The following is a 21,636-nucleotide window of genomic DNA, read 5'->3' on the forward strand; positions in this document are numbered from 1 at the left end:
ACTGCAAGATTGATACATCATATGATGCACAGCGTCCCATCCCATAACGGACAGTCACAGGATGGGTCAAAACAATTGTTGTACAAAATAAAGAATGATACCAACTCCATCTTCTGTTTACTTAATCAATTATCATTCATTCATACATACATACATACATACATACATATAAAATAAGTAAAAATGCACCCTTTTAAAGCCTAGCCAGGCTCATGGGCCCAGTTTCCAGTTTCAATGGCGTATGTGTTCCCCAGCTGGACGGGACGCCAGTCCATTACTGCGTTACTCATTTTTGCCAGCTGAGTGGACTGGAGCAACGTGAAATGAAGTGTTTTGCTCAAGAACACAACACGTTGCCCAGTCCAGGAATCGAAACCACAACCTTACAATCATGAATTCAACTCCCTAACCACTAAGCCATATGTCTCCACATACATAAATATGCACTACTTATAATGTATAGAGATAAAAATTGCAATCACCCAAAATATTTATATCAAAGACTAACAGAAGTAAATGGCACTACTCAAGTATTGTTTGAAAATAGCATGAGACAGAAATATATGATCTGAGGGAGTATTAGCCACATCTAGATAATACATTAAAGTTCTACTTATTAGTTTATGCATGCATAAAAATATACATAGGACATAAGACAGTATAGTGCAGTTTGTAGAAAACTGGCTGCTATTTCTACTATTTTATACCATATATAGGCTCCTTCGTTGGCTGAGACAGTGGGTAGTGATTTGAATGGTAAAATGGATGTTATTTCTATCAAGTACATCATCTACAGAGTAGACGATGTCTATCTCGCTGACTCAGACCATAATATGCAATTACCTGAGATGTTTATAATAAAGATAAGAATATTCATTAATTACATTTCACTATATTTATTGATTACTTTTAGGAAGAGAGACAAAGCTTATAGCTTTTTCCAATTCATCTAGACTGATCTACAGGTCTGGGAGTGCACTTGACACAATTACTAATTAACTTAGATTCCTGAATATTAGTTGTTAATGAGAAAAGACGTTCTGTGAGGATGGATTCAGTAATGTTCTAAAGTGACAGAAGAAGCTACTAATACAGCAATTAAAATCGTCATCTTATAAGAAGCTTCTGATATTATAACACTGAGATAGTCTACAGACAACAAAGCAGAAAACATAACTTAAGAAACATCATTTTATAGAGACTGTTGCTAACTAAAAGTAACAGAAAACATAATCAGATTTTGTTGCCATTGTTATACTTGTTTTGTTTCCTAAATCATTCTCATTGAGTTGACTATGACCAAAGGGTTCCAGTCATGACCAACCTATCATTTATTTAAAGATAGTGTATTCACAATCACATTATTCAGCAAGGCATTCCATTTTTATTGATTTGTGATGCATGATTTCATAGAAAAGTTGCTATTGTTTTTAACAGGTCGAGCTTCTCATTGGTTCACTTTATAATCAGTAAATAGTTGACAGTATACACCAAGGTTCTCTCACATAAACTTCCCAGTAATCCATAATAATAATACCTCCCTTTTAACTGTCATGACCAATCTATTATGGGAAGTTTAAAAATAAACTGCACTGGTCAGATATTCATGTAATAAATATTAAAATGGGTTTGTTTATTTGCAATTTAATTGTACCATCATTATTTCTCACATTGATATGTGAGAAATAATGATGGTACAATTAAATTTGGATTAGAAACATAGTTCATTGACTGAGGAAGCAAAGCAGGCAACTCTGAATATAAACAAGTGGAGTTAGAATCTTTGCATGTGTTTGACGACATTCTAGTGACCAGTTTGTTGTACAGAAGGTTCATAAAATCATCATGAAGTCTCAAGAAATTAGATTAATTGATGATTTCATTATAAAGGGAGCACTAACTACATATTTAAGTAATGAGAGAAATTTGATTATTTACAATGGATGATGACTTCACCATGAGAAATAACATTATATTATCTGTTACAACGTAGCAACAGGCAGAGGTGAAGACTATGCATCAGTTGATGAAGCTTTATTTATCTAAAAGATGTTCAGAGTTGTATCCCTTGTTTGCTCAGCCAAAATATAATGCTAGCTAATGCCAGATTTGTTTTCCTAATCACTGCATTTAACTGAAGTGAGGACATTTCTTGTGTTGAAAACATTGCAAATAATGACACACGTTATTGAAAATACTGTAAAAACCCATGTAATTTATGCATTTTTTTCACAAAACTAAAAATAAACTTTAGGGTGCATAAATTACATGAGTAGACCATTTCCAGAATTGTTTTTTGTTGAAAAAAGACGTACAAAAACATAAACATTCATACCAGAAGTTGACTCATTTAGTGTTAGAATAGGTTTTTACAGAAAAAATGAGGGCTTAAATATAATGAAGTTGGCTTTTATTTATGCTGGACGGTATAATGCTTACTTTTACTGTATAAATTTACTAAAACCATTAAATAGTTAACTACTTTTTGAAGACCGACGTTCATGTTGATAATCACGGTCTGGGCCAATTATTATAAACAACACAAACATTTTGTAAATTAATAGCTTTTAATGTGATATCTGTTAAACAGATATTATTTTTATTGAATGAAAATTTAATAAAATCTAAACATAAGTGAAATTATGCTAAATACAACTAAATTGAAAACCTTTCAACCCTAGCCAGATCTGAAAACTTTTGGGTGCGAATTTTACATGAGTAGAAGCATTTTAACAACTTTTATTCTGAAAATCACCCGCATAAATTACACATCTGCACAAATTACATAGGTTTTTACGATAAATTTCAGTGCCACAAATGCACATATCACTCATGCTGCCAAAATTTTCAGATCATTATCTTTGACAAAGACATAGTTTTAATACAAATTATCCACTATTTAATATTTCCCTAGAATGATATTTAAAGTTCAAGAAAACCAAGCATTTCTATTCCAGGAATCAATCCAGACATTTTTGTTAATAACATTGTTATTCTTAGTTCACTATTATAAATCCATCTCATTATGCTGAAAGATAATTGAAGAAGATATATCTTGCAGGTTCAAAAACTACCAAACACTTGTGTCATTGTTAGGATTCTATTTAAAATAAGTAAGTCTGAAATACAAAATTGTCCCCAATTCCCTAATGGAGCATTCTCGAATATGTGGTTAAGAAGGTTAGGTCACAATCACATGGGCGCAGTAAAAGTCCCACAGTCCAGCACATTGAGCAAGTGTCTTCTGTTAAAGCATCAGAGTGACTAATACCTTGCAAGTGCTTTTTGTTCGATGGAAACTGTACAGAAGCCCATCATGTGTGAACATTATATATATATATATATATATATATATACATAATTGAGGTGTGTTCTGTTAAGAATGTATAAGAGTACAAATAGAGCTCATTCACCCTTAGAATTCCCAAATAGCCGGTAGTGTTCTTATGGTATGTTACGAATTCTAGTCTTAGGTATTCTACGTGTGTGAAAATATAAAGTAAAAAGTAAAGAGTCAAAAGGAAGAGTAAGTATGGTCAGGCAGCTTTTTAATCACTACAAATATTTCAATACATATAGATCCTCGTAAAGAAGAAGCCATGGATGTTGTAGCATGGAAATCTAAACTTGCATACAGAGACAGCAACTGAGTATCGCCTGAGGAGATACATATAGATCTTCTTATACAGGTAAATCGTTAAATAATTTAATTTAAACTTAACTTTAAACCGTGTATATACGAGGATCTGTATGTATCAAAACATTTGTAATGATTAAAAAGCTGCCTAACCGTACTTACTCTTCCTTTTGACTCTTTTGCTTTTTACTCTTTATATATATATATATATATATATACACATATGTGTATGTGTGTATGTGTGTGTAAATATATATATATATGTACGTATGTATATATATATATATAATATATATATATATATATAGAGAGAGAGAGAGAGAGAGATAGAGAGAGAGAGAGAAAGATACACACACTCACACATACAGAGAGAGAGATAAAAGATATACATGGGCAATGGTTTCCCCTTTTGACACATTGTAATGAAAACAGCAATATTCTAAGGTTGTCTTTTTTGTCAAGGTCTTTTCATATTCTCAGCTGAGTTCCACGTATTTTGTGTATTTGTGTGTCTGTGTGAGTATTTTTATATTAGCCAGGTCAGAAAATTGGTGTCGTTAATGGAAGGAATGTTTTTATGATACTTTGGGGGTATCTTCTTCCATTATAATTATTCTGCTGATTCAAGGAGCTGGAAACACGAAGAATGAAGCTCTCAGGCAGAGTAAATTCAATAACCGTTTATTCACAGGTGCTTCATACAAGGGGTTTCCCTTTTTATTTCATAACTTAGCTTTTCAATAAATAGTGAACAATAAAGCAAATATCTTACTGAAGTGACTATTAAAATCGATATGTTTAAGGGTGTTGGTCTGCCTGTAGACCAATGATAGATCAATTAAAGCTGTTGAAGAAATTATCACAGACCTAACAATAATTGGCTAAATCTCTTGATCTGGCATGAACCACAGACCAATGAGACTAACAACAGTAAAAGAGAATAAAAGCCAATAAAAAGAATGAAAGAATAATGGAATTTCGACACAGAAATAATATAAACTAAACCAAGTATTGAAGGTACTTATTCTAAATCTGTCAGATTTGCTAAAGGTCATTCAAAGAACAAGTTAGCATTGGCTCAAGTCACTTTACTGACTTCATTCACTTGAATGATAATCAAATAAGATATCTTATTAATAGCATTGTAAATAGATATCAGACAATTAATCTGATCGATTGTGGTAATTTTTACACAATGTTTTGACAACTATATTCTTCTATTGTCTTCACTAGAAATAATGGTGTCAATAAAAAGTGGAAAGATGAAATCAATAATTGGATCAATCTATAATATAAAGGAATATTAAACTGTGAAATGCACGGGTGGTGCCTTTAACGTTTAACTCAAATATGTCCGAAATATCATTAATCACACCTTATTAAACCATGCAGTCTGTTTCCATTACTCTCATCTAAGAATATGAACAGTTATCATTTTTGTATTTGACACACTGAATAAAAAAGGTTACTGTCTGAATATTAACTATGCAAATAAGTCAAGTTTGAATAGAAATTGTCATGGTTTTCTGTCTAAACGAAAAGAACTATGTAAAAAAAAAAAAAGATTTATTGAGGAAGGTGAAATGAGGTCAATAATTTCTTAGATATTAGTGCTATGTTTGAAAGGAAATAGTTACAACCAAGATTTAATGTAGGCCATAGTCTCAGCTAACCAAAACAGTGTTTCTAATCAGTGGCATTTGCAAAAGAGATATTTTTTGATATCTTGCAATTCAGCAGTCATGTTTAGAAAGTTAATCTAATTTACATCTGGAGGCGGGGGACTCCAAACAGGGTCTCAGGGAGTAGTGTCGCTGCCTTCCTGAGCTACTTTTCCACCACATTTCTTAAAAATCGTAGTAGAGGCCTTGGTCTTGGGACCACTCATGTCTAGAAACTGAGGTTGGGAGTAAGTAAGGGCATGCTCCCAGTAGAAAATCCAGCTCCAAAAAATTCTCATGACAGCAAAGGAGAATGGGCACCAGCCAGCCCAAAGGTTGGGGTGGGCTGCACCTGCCTACTTCAGTTGCTATGGCTTTGAGATAGATCTGGCCACCTCTGTTAACAAGGACAAAACCCAGATTTAAAACACATGATGATGATGATGATGATGATGTTGTTGATGTTGTCATTGCTGCTGTTGCTATTGTTATTGTTGTTATTATTTAGTGTCCAGTCAGCTCTAATTGGTCAAATGGGTATTTTTTCAAATATAATGGCTTGGTGTATATTTCATGGAATGATGTACATACACTGAGAATTGAACGATGTATACACCAGGAATAGGATGAGGTTTGGTTGCTATTTCTAGAAAGTCACTCAACATCATGGAGGCATCCTCATTTAGCTCTTTAAAATAAATTATAACAGTAAAACATAACTTATTTTTATGAACTGTAAATAATATAGGTGCAGACATGGCTGAGTGGTAAGAAGTTTGCTTTCTAACCACATGGTTTCAGGTTCAGTCCCACTGCATGGCACCTTAGTATTTTCTACTGTAGCCTCTGGATAACCAAAGCTTTGTGAGTGGATTTGGGGGACAGAAATCAAAAGAAGCCTGTCGTATATGTGGTGAGGCAGAGGTTATATTTGTCCCTCACCATCATTTGAGAGTAGGTGTTGGTGTGTTTACATCCCTGTAACTTTGTAGTTTGACAAAGAGAGACTGATAGAATAAGTACCATACTTTTAAAAAAAACTAAGTATTGGGGTTAACTCATTCAACTAAAAATTCTTCAAAACAGTGCCCCAGGATGGCCACCATCTGATGGCTGAAACAAGTAAAAAACAAGAGAATTTAAACTATGATATGAACTAACAGAAATAATGATGAGCAAAGGTCAATGACAACAACATTGCTCTCACCTATAATCTCAAGGGCGAGAAATGATCAGTGGGTTACATAAGGAAACCAATCTCTGATGGCCATGGCTGAACTGAAACCAGTATGGTTGTTTCCAGCTGTCACCCTTAGCTTTGAGATGTTGTAAACAAGGGTGATAGGCCAATAGGAAATAGGATCAGGGAGTTTCCTTCTAAAGAATGGAAGACAATTTTGCAAGTTTCTACACACTGAAATGTTCAGAATGAGGGTGACTGGTCAACAGTAAGTAGGGGTAGAAGTATTTCCAAACATTGAGGGAAAACTATTGATAGAAAATTTTAGTTTGGTTGTAATGGGCGCTAGCTTTACAGTAGATTATCTGTGAGATTGTTTGTAGATTGTGGAAGGTGAACAATCAGGACCAGTCTCACGATTGGATTGGAATAATCAGAAAGGTGTTTGTATAAGATTATTGTATGTTTCTAGTGAGGGGAAAAGATTCAAATGACTTTTGTTGTGTGTGAGAAATATGGAATTTGAAACAAAATGATCAGCAAATACAGTGACTTGATGAGGTGGTATCCTAGTTAGGTAGCCATTGTTTTTGAAGAGTGGTGATATGAGAATTCCAAAATGTCAGTAGATATCCTCTTGGAAAGAGATCTAAAGACTCATCTGCAATTTGATAAGTGGATGATCAGATTTTGTGGCCATACAATGCACAAACACCTACTTTGCTTTCCTGGTGGTGAGGCCTTCAGTATAACAGTTTCATGTTCAACATTAACACATAACCCTTGGATGCTCTCACCAAATACTGTTTATTGTCAGATAATATAATATCTGTGAGCTTATAATGGAAGGAATGTTTTTATGATACTTTGGGGGTATCTTCTTCTTTCATTATAATTATTCTGTTGATTCAAGGAGCTGGAAACATGAAGAATGAAGCTCTCAAGCGGAATAAATTCAATAACCGTTTATTCACAGGTGCTTCATACAAGGGGTTTGCTTTCAGTAACCACCTTCACAGCAGTGCATAGTTAGCCTTCTCTCCCATATACATGAGGTTCAATAACCCCTGGAGATGGTGCATGTGGTATCACAGCAGGACAAAAGTCCGTTGTCAGCTCCTGGCTTCAAGGTCTTGCTCGTTGTCAGCATGAGAAGAATGAAGGGGAAATGTTGTTGCCTTTTTCTTAAATAATGGTTGCAGGTGAGATCTCACTATTTCAAAACGGGGCTGGCTTCTTTGTGCCTCATTACAAGCTTTTGGGAAATGCCTCAGGGAAATGCCTTGGGAAAAATTCCTGATATTGCACCTCACCCAGTATCCTGTTCTCTAAATGAATTTCAGGAGTTCCACCAAAGCCAAAATCTGCCTACTGGACTATTCATAATAATTTATGCAGCCACCAGTAGCCATAGTTCCTTCACCTACCAAACTATTAAATTCTATCAAAAACATTTAAAAAAAAAAAGTTAAAAAGAATGTCCTATGTTATGCTTCAGTTATAACATAGTTTATCTCTTTGTAGATCACACCAATCAATATCTTATGAATAAAAGCATTTAATTCTATAAAAAAATAGAATTGAGACTTAAAATCTCAGTTAATTAAGGTCAACATAATATCTTTCAATTCATGTAAAATAAGCAAAATATATTTTAGAGCAGCCTCAGTTCCAGTGATTAGGAATAAATGAAACTTTGGGTTAATAAAATCATGTTTGTGACATTTTAATTTCTAAAGGCAAATTCACTGCAGTTATCATGAAGAAAAAATTCTCTTAAGGTAAATGTGTAAAAACACCATATCTGCCCACTGCTTCCCACCATCAGATTCTGGTTAAAGAGCCAGAAATATCCATCAGGGAATCCAACAGCAGGAAGCTGTGGGTAGATAGGGTAGTTTTATACCTTCTGCCATAAGAGAGAATTTTTTTCTCCATGAAAATCAAAAATCAAATATCAAATCACAGTCAAAAATGGAAATTGTAGTTGTGGCTGATGCCTGTGCCGCCTAACTGTCTCTCGTGCTGGTAGCACACAATAAGCACCATTCGTGCGTGAGTTATTGCCAGTACTGCCTGATTGGCTCCCCATGCTGGTGGCATATAAAAAAGCACCATCCAAACATGGTCGATGCCAGCCCCCATCGCCAACTGGCTCCTGTGCTGGTAGCATGTAAAAAGCACCACCTGAACATGGCTGATGCCAGTGCCACCTGACTGGCTCCCATGCTGGTGGCATGTAAAAAGCACCCACTACACTCTCGGGGTGGTTGGCGTTAAGAAGGGCATCCAGCAATAAAAACATTGCCAGATCAGATTGAAGCCTGGTGCAACCTCCTAGCTTGCCAGTCCCCAGTCAAATCATCCAACCCATGCCAACATGGAAAACGGACGCTAAACAATGATGATGATGACGATGACGACGATAACTGCAGTGAATTTGGCTTTGGAAGTTAAAATGTCACAAACATATATTTTACTTCAGCAAAAAGAGAAACCAATTCTTTAATGCCCAATGGCAAAGGCTGTTGGTATAAAACTCTACCCTAACTAACATTTGAGTAGAGTTTATTAGTGATAAGATTGTTAAGAAACTGGATTAAAAACACTAAAAAAATGCAACATTTAACCTTTAGAATATACGAGGGTGAGTCAAAAAGTAATGCCATTTTGCTTAGGACAGGCATTATTACCAACACAGGAACATGTATCATACATCAAAATGAAGCTGGTCCTCTGTGGATCACATCCCTACTTCTCAACATAGTCACCGTTTCTCACAATAGCAATGTTTCACCTTCAAATGAGAGCATGTATCCCTGCCCCATAAAATTCTGTTGATTGTTCTTTGAGCCACTTCTTCACTATAGTCCTCACTTCCTCGTCACTGGAATAATGTTTGCCTCTCAAACCCTCTTTCATGGGGCTGAAGAGATGATAGTCCAGTGACAAGGAAGTGAAAACTGTAGTGAAGAAGTAGCTCAAAGAACAGTCAACAGAATTTTACAGGGCAGGAATACATGCTCTTATTAGAAGGTAGAACATTGCTATTGGGAGAAACAGTGACTATGTTGAGAAGTAAGGATGTGATCCACAGAGGACCATCTTCATTTTGATGTATGATACATGTTCCTGTGTTGGTAATTATACCTACCCTGAACAAATTGGCATTACTTTTTGAATCACCCTCGTAAATGGCATCCAAGCAAAACTCGGTTATTTTTGGCAATGCCTTGACTTCACGTGATGTTTCCAAGTAACTGAAGTTCCATCTATTGAAAAATGTTACGTCATTGCCACAACAAAGAAATAATTTTTTGCTTGTGGGTTTTCAGTAAGAACTTGACGGTTTGAATAATGTAGTCCACATGTCCTTGCAAGGTGTGCATGTGTGCATGCGTGTGTGTGTGTGTGTGTGTGTGTGTGTGTATGTATGTATGTAGGCATGTGTGTATGTGTATGTGTGTGTGTCTCTCTCTCCGTGTCTGTGTGTGTGCAAGTTAAAGTGTGTGTGTATGTAAATGTGTATGTGTATGTGTGTATGTCTCTCTCTCTCTCTCTATATATATATATATATATATGTGTGTGTGTGTGTGTGTGTAAGTGTGTGTGTGTGTATCTGTGTGTGTGTGAGCATGTGTGTGTGTTAATGCAAGCCATAAAGGTTTTTATGTTGTTTACAGTTAATGTTTCATTAACCTGAATAGTTTCAATTAAAGGTTAGGACTTGTTAAAAACCAGCACATAGAAAAATGTATTTTTCTCCAATTTCGTTTTGTTAACATTCTATTTTCAAAACTGTAACAATTTGCAAAATGGGATAGAAACCACTTACTCCAACACATTACAATATAAATACGTATTTTTACATCTCTTTCTTGTTTTGTTTTTGTCTTTTTCTTTATTCTAGAATACATATAAATCATGCTAACATTGGAAGGAGAGGAAAATACCTTTAAAAAGCTAAATTGTTTCTGAATGCAATCAACAAATCCCAATTTAACTTTCAATTTCCTAGAAGTCACTTATGTAATTGAAACTGATGTAAATAATCAAGTGTTAACATCAAAGATGCAGAATTTTGAAAAAGAATATTTATCATTCCGCCTACTTGATACAGAAATCTAACAAAGTTACAAGAAATTATCATTTTTTTTTTTTGTCGTTAAATTTAATTAACCAGCTCATCTTTTCAGATATGTACATTTAATATAACTTACGTTTGATAATGTGCTTTGTGTTTGTTCCTTTTCAAATATGATTTGTGGAAACCAATCTTCCTTGGAGAAGCCTCATGAGTGAATTTGTTCAAAATCTGAAAGTGAGAAAATACCTTTTAAAATTATGTTTGTAATATGTTAGTTTGTCTTATTTGCTTTTCTTGTTTTGCATGTTGTTGGTTGTTTTTTCTTTTATTTTTCGATAAAATTCAATTAATCTGTTTAAATATCAAGATGAACAAATCTTCTGTAATGTGAAGTAATTTAAATCTTTACAACTGGTTCGGTTTTATTCACTGTAATTCATTAGAACAACATAAACATTAGACATGTTTCAAAAAGGCCAAAAACAAAATATGAGGGGACAAGATCATAAGTAGAAAAATAAACTGTATATAATTGGGCTGTTTATTACCAGCAATCGTTTAAAAATGGGAAACACACAAGGGAATTCGATGTCTTTCAGTCTCTAAATGTATTCATACAAAAAGTAATATAAACGACATTGTATATTTCAAGTGGAGTGGAATTGATGCAGGGAATAAGAGAAAAGATTTCTTTAGTGAAAGGTTGTGAACAGAGCAGTAAAACAAACAAATAGAACAAACATCCAAACTACAAATATAAGCTTAAAACTTCAGTAATTCATGAAAAAATACACACATGTGTGTGTGTGTGTGTGTGTGTTTATCATTATCATCTTCATTCAATGTCTGCTTTCCATGTTGGCATGGGCTAGACGGTTTGACTGAAGACTGGTAAGCTGGAGAACTGCACTAGATTCCAGTCTGATTTGGCATGGTTTCTACAGCTGGATGCCCTTTCTAATGCCAATCACTCCAAGAGTGTAGTAGGTAAGTTTTATGTGTCACAAGCACAGGCACCAGTTATGCAGCATCTGCATAAGCCATGGCTATGATCTTACTTGGCTTGACAGGTTTTCTCAAGCTTGGTATATCACCCAACATTCAAAGGTGCTTTTTACATGCCACTTACATGGCATTGGTGACAGTCACAACTACGACTTCACTTAGCTTCATGGATCTTCTCAAACACAGCATATCACCATAGGTCTTGGTCAGTAGTTATTACCTCCATGAGGCACAACATTACAAGATCATGCTTCACTGCTTCATCTTGGGTCTTCTTGGGTCCACCTCTTCCACAGGTTCCCTCGTCTATATGCATCACATGACTACACCAGGATAGTCGTCTCTCTTGTACACCACATCCAATGTCTCCTATGCCCAACCCCTCTCTCAAGACACCTACACTCTGTTATGCATGCACACTGACATTACACATCCAGCAAAGCACTCTAGCTGTCACAGCCCATGTTTCACTGCCATGTAGCATGGCCATTCATACACAGGCATCACACAATCTACCTCTCACTCTGTTACCAAAAGAGGTAGGTGCTCTCTGAACCTTACCCAGCCTACTCTTATTCTAGCAGCTATGCTCTCGGAGTATCCACCCCTACTACCAACTTGGTAACCAAAGCAATGGATGCTATCAACTACTTCTAGCATCTTCCACACACAAAATCTATTTTCCCTGTTAACCTTCCTCTGATATTGCTGCACTTCTTATGTGTCCATGGCTTACACCAGGTACATCTTATGGAGCTTCTATCTACACCTTTTCTACAGATTGAGCAGGGCTATCTACCTGAAGGGATTTGTGATCCATCTGCTCTCCCACTTACCAACACCCTAGCCCTTGCCAGATTAACTCTAAGGACCTTTGATTCTAGACCCTGCCTCCACATACGAAACTTCTCCAGTTCTGTGATTTGACTACAAGAACAAGATCATCAGTACAAAGGAGCTCTCAGGGATATCCCATCTTGAACTCCTTTGTTATTGCCTGGAGGACTATGATGAACAAGAGGGAGCAGAGACGAATCCTTGGTGAACCGCCTATATACATATATATATAGGGAGAGTTTACGAAAAAAACAAAAGACGAAGACAGGTGGTGTACAAAACAAACAGATGTATTAGTATAACACTCAGGAATAGAAAAAGTGTTTTACGCTCTTCTACAGAAAGGGACACAGAAAAAACAAGGAGAGAAACAAAGCGAGAAAAAAATGTGTGTAGTGGCTAACGATCTAGATATATATATATATATATATATATATATATATAAATACATGCATCTAAACGTGTATGTGTGTGTGTGTATGTGTGTGTGTGTGTGTGTGTAAGTATGCATGCATGTATTTATATTACTTTGGATATAACAATCATGAAAAATGGTTTCTCAAACACATATAAATATATACATACACACATGAATGCATTCACATACACACATATATGCGTGTGTGTGTGTGTGTGTGTGTGTAGGTGCGTAGGTGGTGTAAGAATCAATTAATGAATGACAAAGCAGGCGTTTTGCAGTCACTTTCATTAGCTTACTACTGTTTCTGCTATAAAAAAGTGAGCATCCAGAGCTGAGTGCAAGTGTGGCATCTAATAGTTATAGATTCAGCAGAGTTATTTGAATTAAATGTTTCTTCGTTGCATTTAAATACATATAATTGGGTACATCTAGACACACTGAGTTCTTTTTTAGCAGGGCCTCATGGAGGCAAAGTGGCTGAGTTCCTTTTGAGTGTTGGGCCTCATTGAGGCAAAGTGGCTGAGTTCCTTTTGAGTGTTGGGCCTCATTGAGGCAAAGTGGCTGAGTTCCTTTTGAATGTTGGGACTAACGGAGGCAAAGTGACTGAGTTTCTTTTGAGTGTTGGGACTAACGGAGGCAAAGTAACTGGGTTTCTTTTGAGTGTTGGGCCTTATTGAAGCAAAGTGGTTGAGTTCTTTTCAAACATTAGGCCTCATGGAGGCAAAGTGTCTGAGTTCCTTTTGAGTGTTGGGCCTCATGGAGGCAAAGTGGCTGGGTTCCTTTCGAGCATTAGGCCTCATGGAGGCTAAGTAGCTGAGTTCCTTTCGAATGTTGGGCCTCACAGAGGCAATGATTGAGACCTTTGTCATTATGTCGTGCTTGAGAAGAAAACCCATGAAGCCAAGCAGAATTGTAGTCATGGTAGATACTGGTGTCACACAAATGGCACCCATGCCAGTGACATATAAAAGCCCCTATTACACTCATGGAGTGGTTGGCATTAAGAAGGGCATCCCACCATAGAAAACCATGCCAAATCAGATTGGTGTCTGGTGCAGCCTTCCAGCTTACCAGCCCTAGTCAAACCATCCAACCCATGCCAGCATGGACACTGGCTGTTAAATGATGATGATGAAAATGATGAAATCACCTAGAGATTTATAAGTAAAAAATCTTTTGTCTTTCATTTGGTCCTTTTTATTAAAGAGTTTTTTGTAATTCCCTTTTAATCCTTCATGTTTAGTTTGGAACTAATAACATTCCTAAATCTATCAATGCTTCCAGACTGTGCTGATCTCACCATTTTAATGAAACAGTAAGTGGCATGTTGGTGATGTGTTTTGTGTGAAGCAACAAAGAATCATGTGAGTAATGTTGTAACTGATAAAATCTTTATTATCTTCTTTTGAAATTGTTTAATGGTTAACTTCTGGTCAGTTTCACAGTTTATTTTACGAGTAAACTATTTGTGTGTTAATCTTGGTTTATATTTGCTATTATTTAAGTCCCCATTGTTAATCTCTCATGTTTATTTATTGTGAAATTCTATCCAGAATAGTAGTATTGTCAGCTAATGTTTTCCTAACTGGTTAATGTAGTATATGATTATCTGATATAACAGCTGCTTCAGTGATAAAATTTACAATTTTCATATTTACATTGAAGTTTGTATGTAATAAAGTTATATATTATGAATGTATGTTCTCTAGTTTGCCAGATATTAGTTCCATGTTAATGGAAAGGATACATTTTGTGTTCTCATTATAATTATTGTACCAATGTAATATTACCTGAATTTATTCACAGTGACATATGTATATTCCCCACAGTAAATGTTATATGATGGGTAACACTCTAGTATCAGTTAATCTATACTCACTGCTTACATTAGCAATTTACTAATAGATGGGAGAAGGAATAGCAGAAGGAAGAGAAGAATTAAGAAAAGGAGGTGGAGGAGCAAAACGGAAAGTAGGGAGAAAAATGAGGAGGATAATGGCAGGCAATAAAACAGTAATAATTGCAAGTTACATTCTAAAATATGTCAAATGCAACCCTCTTCTCTTCATCTTCAGGATTTTGTTACTATTATGGTTAAGATAAATGAGTGCAAATACACATGCATATGAGCATATATATGTATGCATGTGTGCATCTGTGTATACAAACGCTATTTAAAATAAGATCAATAAAGGGGTATTTCTTTCATTGATTTGTTTTAACAAGAAAATCATTTTAATAGTTTCAATGTATCTGAATATATTTTACATATAATTACATATATTTTATAGACTTTGTGTAAACTAGGTTCTAACAGAAACTATGTGTTTACATGTTATTAAAAATAAAAACTGAATCTTTCGTGCAGATATATAAAAGCCAGCAGAGAGGTAATGACTACAAAGGGAAAGACTGAACTCTGGATTTTTATCCATTTTTGTATTAGCTTTGTACGTCACGAAATATGCCATTTAATGAAACATAAACACATATTTAAGTAATGCAAGCCTTTAAAATATGAAACAAATTAAAATCAATCATTGCACTTGAATTTTTTAGTTCAAAACTTTATGGTATTATTCATAAGGCAGTGAAAACGCTTACTGCTAAAAGAAATGAGATAACTCAAGCACTCAGCATATACTAACAGGCATATACTTGTGTATGTACATACATATATGTACTTGTACATGTTAATGTTTGTTTCTTAGTCAAGTTATAATAAAAACAATTTAACATTAAACTGAAGAATTACTTAATAATTTTTGTGGAGCAGATGCTTATTATTTTTTTTTTACAAGAATAAGGGTGAGAGTGACTTCAAAGTTTCAACCTGCTAATGTTCCTCAGACTGGAAGCCACACACACACACACACATGCATACATATGTTCATGCATACATACATGCACGCACACACATGCACAGAGACTCATACACACACACATGCACACACTCATACATACATATATTCATGCATACACACACACATATACGTACATACATATATATATATACACATGTATGTTCATACCAGATATTGGCAATCGATCTACAGATTGAACCAAGGAAAACAGGTTTTCCATTTGTTTTGCAAATCAATTATACTATCGGTTGCAACCCCTGATAGAAGTCTTGCTGTTTCTTGGTAATGGGACCAGGTTTGAATTCAGAAAGCACAGACTTGAACAGACAGTGCAAGGCATCCAATTTGAAGCTCTACCAATTTCACCAATCCAAATGTGATCAATGCCTGAGTGGCATGTAAAAAGCACCATCCGAATGTGGTAGATACCATAACCCCCAGACTGACTCCCATGCCAGTGGCACATAAAAAGCACCATCCGAACATGGCTGATGTCAGTACCCCTTGATTGGCTCCTGTGTCAGTGGCATGTAAAAAGCACCCACCACACACTCAGAGTGGTTGGTGTTAGGATGGGTTGTAGAAACATTGCCACATCAGATTGGAGCCTGGCACAGCTTCTGGCTCTCCAGACCTCAGTCAAACTGTCCAACCCATGCCAGCATGGAAAACAGACATTAAAGATGATGATGATGATGATGATCACCCTTGGCAGTGAATATATGTAGAATATACCTCTCATCAAAAAGTCCATTTAACTCTAAATTCTATCAACTGTCCAAATTCTACTCTCATTTGATAAGCTCACACTAAACAAACATGTGGCCACCTGTCATGAATCATTTTGATTTAATTCATTGTATACATGAGTGTGTGTGTTTGTACATATGTGTGCATGTATGTATGTGTTCATGCGTGTGTGTGTGCTTGTGTGTGTGTGTGTGTGTGTGTGTGTACTGAAAATCTATCATGAATATATGATCAAAGGAAACCAGGAAACTATGAACATTTTTAAATATTTGAATATAGAACCATGTTGAAATAAAAGTATTCCAATATCATAGGTAAATGTTACAAAATAATAAAAATAAAGATTATCAAAAGCTTATGAAAGGTTTTCTTAAACTAAGAATCAGGAAATAACTACAAGAACTTATGAGAATGGTTTCATATTAATCTAGGAAGGCTAACTGGAAAAACTAGGAAAGATTGCTTAACTTTTAGGGCATTTAGACAATTCGTATGGTTTACAATTTTTATTCTTTTATTCTTTTACTTGTTTCACTCATTTGACTGCAGCCATTCTGGAGCACCGCCTTTAGTTGAACATATCAACCGCAGGACTTATTCTTTGTTAGCCTAGTACTTATTCTATCGGTCTCTTTTGCCAAACCACTAATTTACATGAACATAAACACACCATCATTGTCACCATCATTGTCAAGCACTGTTGGTGGGACAAACACATACAGACGTGTATATATATATATATATATATATACGACGGGCTTCTTTCAGTTTCCATCTACCAAAACCACTCACAAGGCTTTGGTCAGCCTGAGGCTATAGTAGAAGACACTAGCCCAAGGTGCCACGCAGTGAGACTGAACCCAGAACCATGTGGTTGGTAAGCAAACTACTTACCACACAGCCACTCCTGCGCCTATATTCAAGAAATATTTGTTTTCGTTTTTACATATAACCATTGACTTTATAGAGACATCTAAATGTTAAAATTATTCCTATTCTAGTTCATGAATATGCCAAAATTTTGATCTTTTCCAAGTATTATGGTCAGACTTATGTGATCTTCATTGCCAGAAGATGTACAAGAGACATAAAGACCACAGATACATGGGAAAGTGACTTCCTTAAATGTCCTGGTAGCTCTCTGGAACTTGCAGGTAAATTTTGTTACCTTCGTGTCCTAATTAGCAATGGAGGAGATTGTGCAGAAAGTACAATTGCTGGAATAAGAATATGATGGAGAAAGTTCAGAGGGCTTCTACCTCCATTGGTAACCAAAGGTCTCTCTCTCTCTCTCTCTCCCCAAGCGAAGGGAAGATTGTATGATGCATGTGTATGAACTGTGATGCTGCATGGTAGTGAGATGTGGTCTCTGAATACAAAAGACATGCAAAGGCTGGAGAGGAATGAAGCTGATATGCTCCACTGGAAGTGTGATGTCAGTGTGCATGTGTGACAGAGCATTGGTGTATTGAGAGAGAAGTTGGGCATAAGAGGAATTATAAGCAGTGTGCAAGAGAGGAGACTGCTCGGGTTTGATCATGTGATGCAGATGGATGAGGACACATACATAAAGAAGTGCCAATCACTTAAAGCTGAGGGCAGTTGTGAATGAGAGAGAGACCCAAGAAGACAAAGGATGAAGTACTGAAAATGCTGAAACAAAAGACATGACAGAGGGCCAAGATATGTGGTGCATTGCTGTACTCAAGAAGACCCACCCACCACAACAGAATTGAGATCCTAAAACCAAAGTCTCATATAAGAAGCATAGGTGTGGGTGTTGCTTCCACATAAAAAGCACTGGTGATGGTGCCATGTAAAAAGCACCCAGTACATTCTGTAAATTGGTTGCTGTTAGGAAGGGCATCAAGCCAAAACTGACAATGGAACCTGGTGTGGGCCCTACCCTTTGCAGTTCCTGTTAAGCTATTCCACCCATTCCAGTATGGAAAACTGATTTCAAATGAAGGTGATGATGATGATGATGATGATGATGATGATGATGACGACGACAATGATGATGATGATGATGATTCAAGGTATGAGGTAGATGTAAGTTAACTCTGCCTCTACATTAGACTCTAATGAATACAGAGTAGTATTAATAAATGATCGGTGATTCTGAAAGTATTGGTTTCAAACTTTAGCACAAGGCCAGCAATTTTTAGAGAAGTGGGGAAGTTGATTGCATTGACTCCAGTATTGAATTGGTCTTTATTTTATCGATCCTGAAAGGATGAAAGGTAAAGTTGACCTTGGCAGAATTTGAACTCAGATCGTAAAGACAGGCAAAATGCCACTGAACATTTTGCCCCATACAATAGCAATTCTGCCCATTTGTCTTCTTAATGATTCTTAAACTATTAAATGTGTAATCATCATTTAGAACAATAAGTAATAAGGAAGTCAAAGATTTGTTCCAAAATTCATGAGGTTTAATAATCCTTACTAAGAAAGAAACAAAACTTGCCCAGGTTCCCAAAAATCAAGCTAGATATTTTCATGGAAATATAATAATGATTTCAAATTTTGCCACAAGGGCAGTAACATTGGGGGAGGGGATGAGTCAATTACATTGACCCCCAGCGTTCAACTGGTACTTATTTTATTGACCCCTAAAAGATGAAAGGTAAAGTCAACCTCAGTGGAATTTGAACTCAGAACATAGTGACAGGCAAAATACCACTAAGAATTTCATCCAGCATGCTAACGATTCTACCAGCTCGCTGCCTTCATGAAAATATAATAATAATAATGAAATTATTGTGTATAGTGCTCAAGTGCACTACAACAATATAAACAGGCATTTAAGATAATACTTAAGATAATATTTAAATGTATCAATAAATAGGAAGGATATGGAATGAGGTGATTGGATGCAACTGTTTAGATGTTGATGGTTTGGCACAGCTGACCAGACATTGAACCTGATTTGGCAAAGATGTAATTTGGGACTGGAGGCAAACATGCAGGCCACCTTAATCAAGGGTGAAATATTGATTTCAAATTTTGGCACAAGGCCAGTAATTTCAGGGGAAGGGGTAAAACAGTTACATCAACCCCAGTGCTCAACTGGTACTTATGTTATCAACACTGAAAGGATGAAAGGCAAAGTCAATCCTGGTGGCATTTGAAATCAGAATGTAAAGTCAGAAGAAATGTGGCTAAACATTTTGTCTAGTGCAGTAATGACTGTGCCAGCTTGCCACCTTAAACAAGACCAGATAATCTTATACTGTGATTATAGCTCAAAGCCGACAATCTAAATAGAAATTCTGAGAGTTTTCTTACTCTGTTGGTTTATACACTGGCATATATGGTAGTGCCATAATTAATAGCATTTATGTTGTGACTTGTGTGAGATTCCAAATTGTTATCTCTCCTGTGAATGCTCACCATGGAATCTGTCATCAATTGTAGATTCTAAGATTTTATAATTGTCTAGAAGCTTCTGTAAGAGCTGATTGGCCGAATTTCAACAATTGGCAGAACATTCAGGTGATTTCTTTGACTGAAATAAGTTCATGCTTCTAGTATTAATTCTAAAGAAGAGTCACAACACTAATAACATTTTAGCGCCAAGAGAACTGAACAAAGTTGATTGGTTGCTGCTAACTGCCAATGTATCTATGTATGTAGATGCGCATCTAATTGTCTGAGCATACAAGATAGAAACAGGAAGGCCATAAGAAAAGTAATAGTAAAATCTAATATCTCTTTCTGACAGCTATGCAAACTGAGGTAATGTAGAACAAAGTGGGGTCCCCCTCTTCCCCCAGGAAATATTAAAAGCCTGTAATGGTTTTCAAATAATAATCCATAAGCAAAATAACACAACAGGTTCATACCCTGCAATCCCCATTCTTTATGATGAAATACTTCATGGATAAAAAATTCCTTTATTTCATCCGTTGTTTTTTATTTATGAGCTTCATAGGCACAAGAGTGGCTGTGTGGTAAGTAGCTTGCTTTCCAACCACATGGTTCCGGGTTCAGTCCTACTGTGTGGCACCTTGGACAAATGCCTTCTACTGTATCCTTGGGCTAACCAAAGCCTTGTGAGTGGATTTGGTTAACTGAAACTGAAAGAAGCCTGTCATGTGTGTGTGTGTGTTTGTCTGTATTTGTCTCTCCACTATCACTTGACAACCGATGTTGGTGTGTTTATGAGCCCATAATCTAGCAGTTCAGCAAAAGAGACCGATAGAATAAGTACTAGGCTTACAAAGAATAAGTCCTGGAGTCGATTTGTTCAACTAAAGGCGGAGCTCAAGCATGGCCACACTCAAGATGACTGAAAACAAATAAAAGGAAAAATTCTGTAACAAGTCATAGACTAGTAAACTCAATCCCTTGCCATATTCTTAGTTGTATCTTTGTATACCAAGGTTGATGTTTTCATTCTTTCGTGGCTGATCACCAATAATTACCAAATACTGAAATTAATTTAATCAACAATATCCTTTCTCAAAATGACATGATTTTATGCTCACATTTGAAATCTTTTACAACAATAATTATCAATTAGCCAGCAGTACATCTTACAAGTTGGCCAGGGGGAGAAACTAGAAGTAGTTGATAGCTTCTGCAACCTAGGTGACCAAGTTTGTAGTGGGGATGGATGCTCAGGGAGTGCTACCACAAGAATAAGAATAGCTTGAGTAAAGTTTAGAAAGCTTCTACCACTACTGGTGACAAAGGGCTTCTCACTCAGAGTAAATGGTAGATTGTACGATGCATATGTGCAAACTGCCATGCTTCACGGCAGTGAAACACGGGCCATGACTGCTGAAGACATGTGTAGGCTTGAAAGAAATGAAGCTAGCATGATCCGTTAGACGTGTAATGTCAGTGTGCATACACGACAGAGTGTAAGTGCCCTGAGAGAAATGTTGGACATAACAAGCATTGGGTGTGGCATGCAAGAGAGATGTTTGCATTGGTATGGTCATGTACTACAGATGGATGAGCAGAGCTGTGTGAAGAAGTGCCACTCCCAAACAGTTGAAGGAAAACGGGGTAGAGGGAGAGCCAGGAAGACATGGGATGAGGTGGTGAAGCATGACCTTCAAACGTTGGACCTCACAGAGGCAATGATGAAAGACTGAGACCTCTCGAGATATGCTGTGATTGAGAAGACCCGGCAAATAAAGTGAGGTCACAACTGTAACCTATACCAGTGTTGCATAACCAG

At 36.2% G+C, this 21,636-nt stretch overlaps 1 protein-coding gene across 3 annotated transcripts in view; it reads right to left on the reverse strand.

Annotated features, from left to right (window-relative positions):
- The window catches only part of LOC115225054, a 440,194-nt gene that overhangs the window by 248,308 nt on the left and 170,250 nt on the right, over positions 1–21,636 (reverse strand). For all 3 annotated transcript variants that reach the window (XM_036514746.1, XM_036514743.1, XM_029795979.2), the window contains exon 7: positions 10,699–10,793. In XM_036514746.1, the coding sequence (XP_036370639.1) occupies positions 10,699–10,793 (95 nt within the window). The remainder of the gene's footprint in view (positions 1–10,698; positions 10,794–21,636) is intronic.

Source organism: Octopus sinensis, linkage group LG2 (genome assembly GCF_006345805.1).
Source record: "Octopus sinensis linkage group LG2, ASM634580v1, whole genome shotgun sequence".
NCBI classification, from domain to species: Eukaryota; Metazoa; Mollusca; class Cephalopoda; order Octopoda; family Octopodidae; genus Octopus; species Octopus sinensis.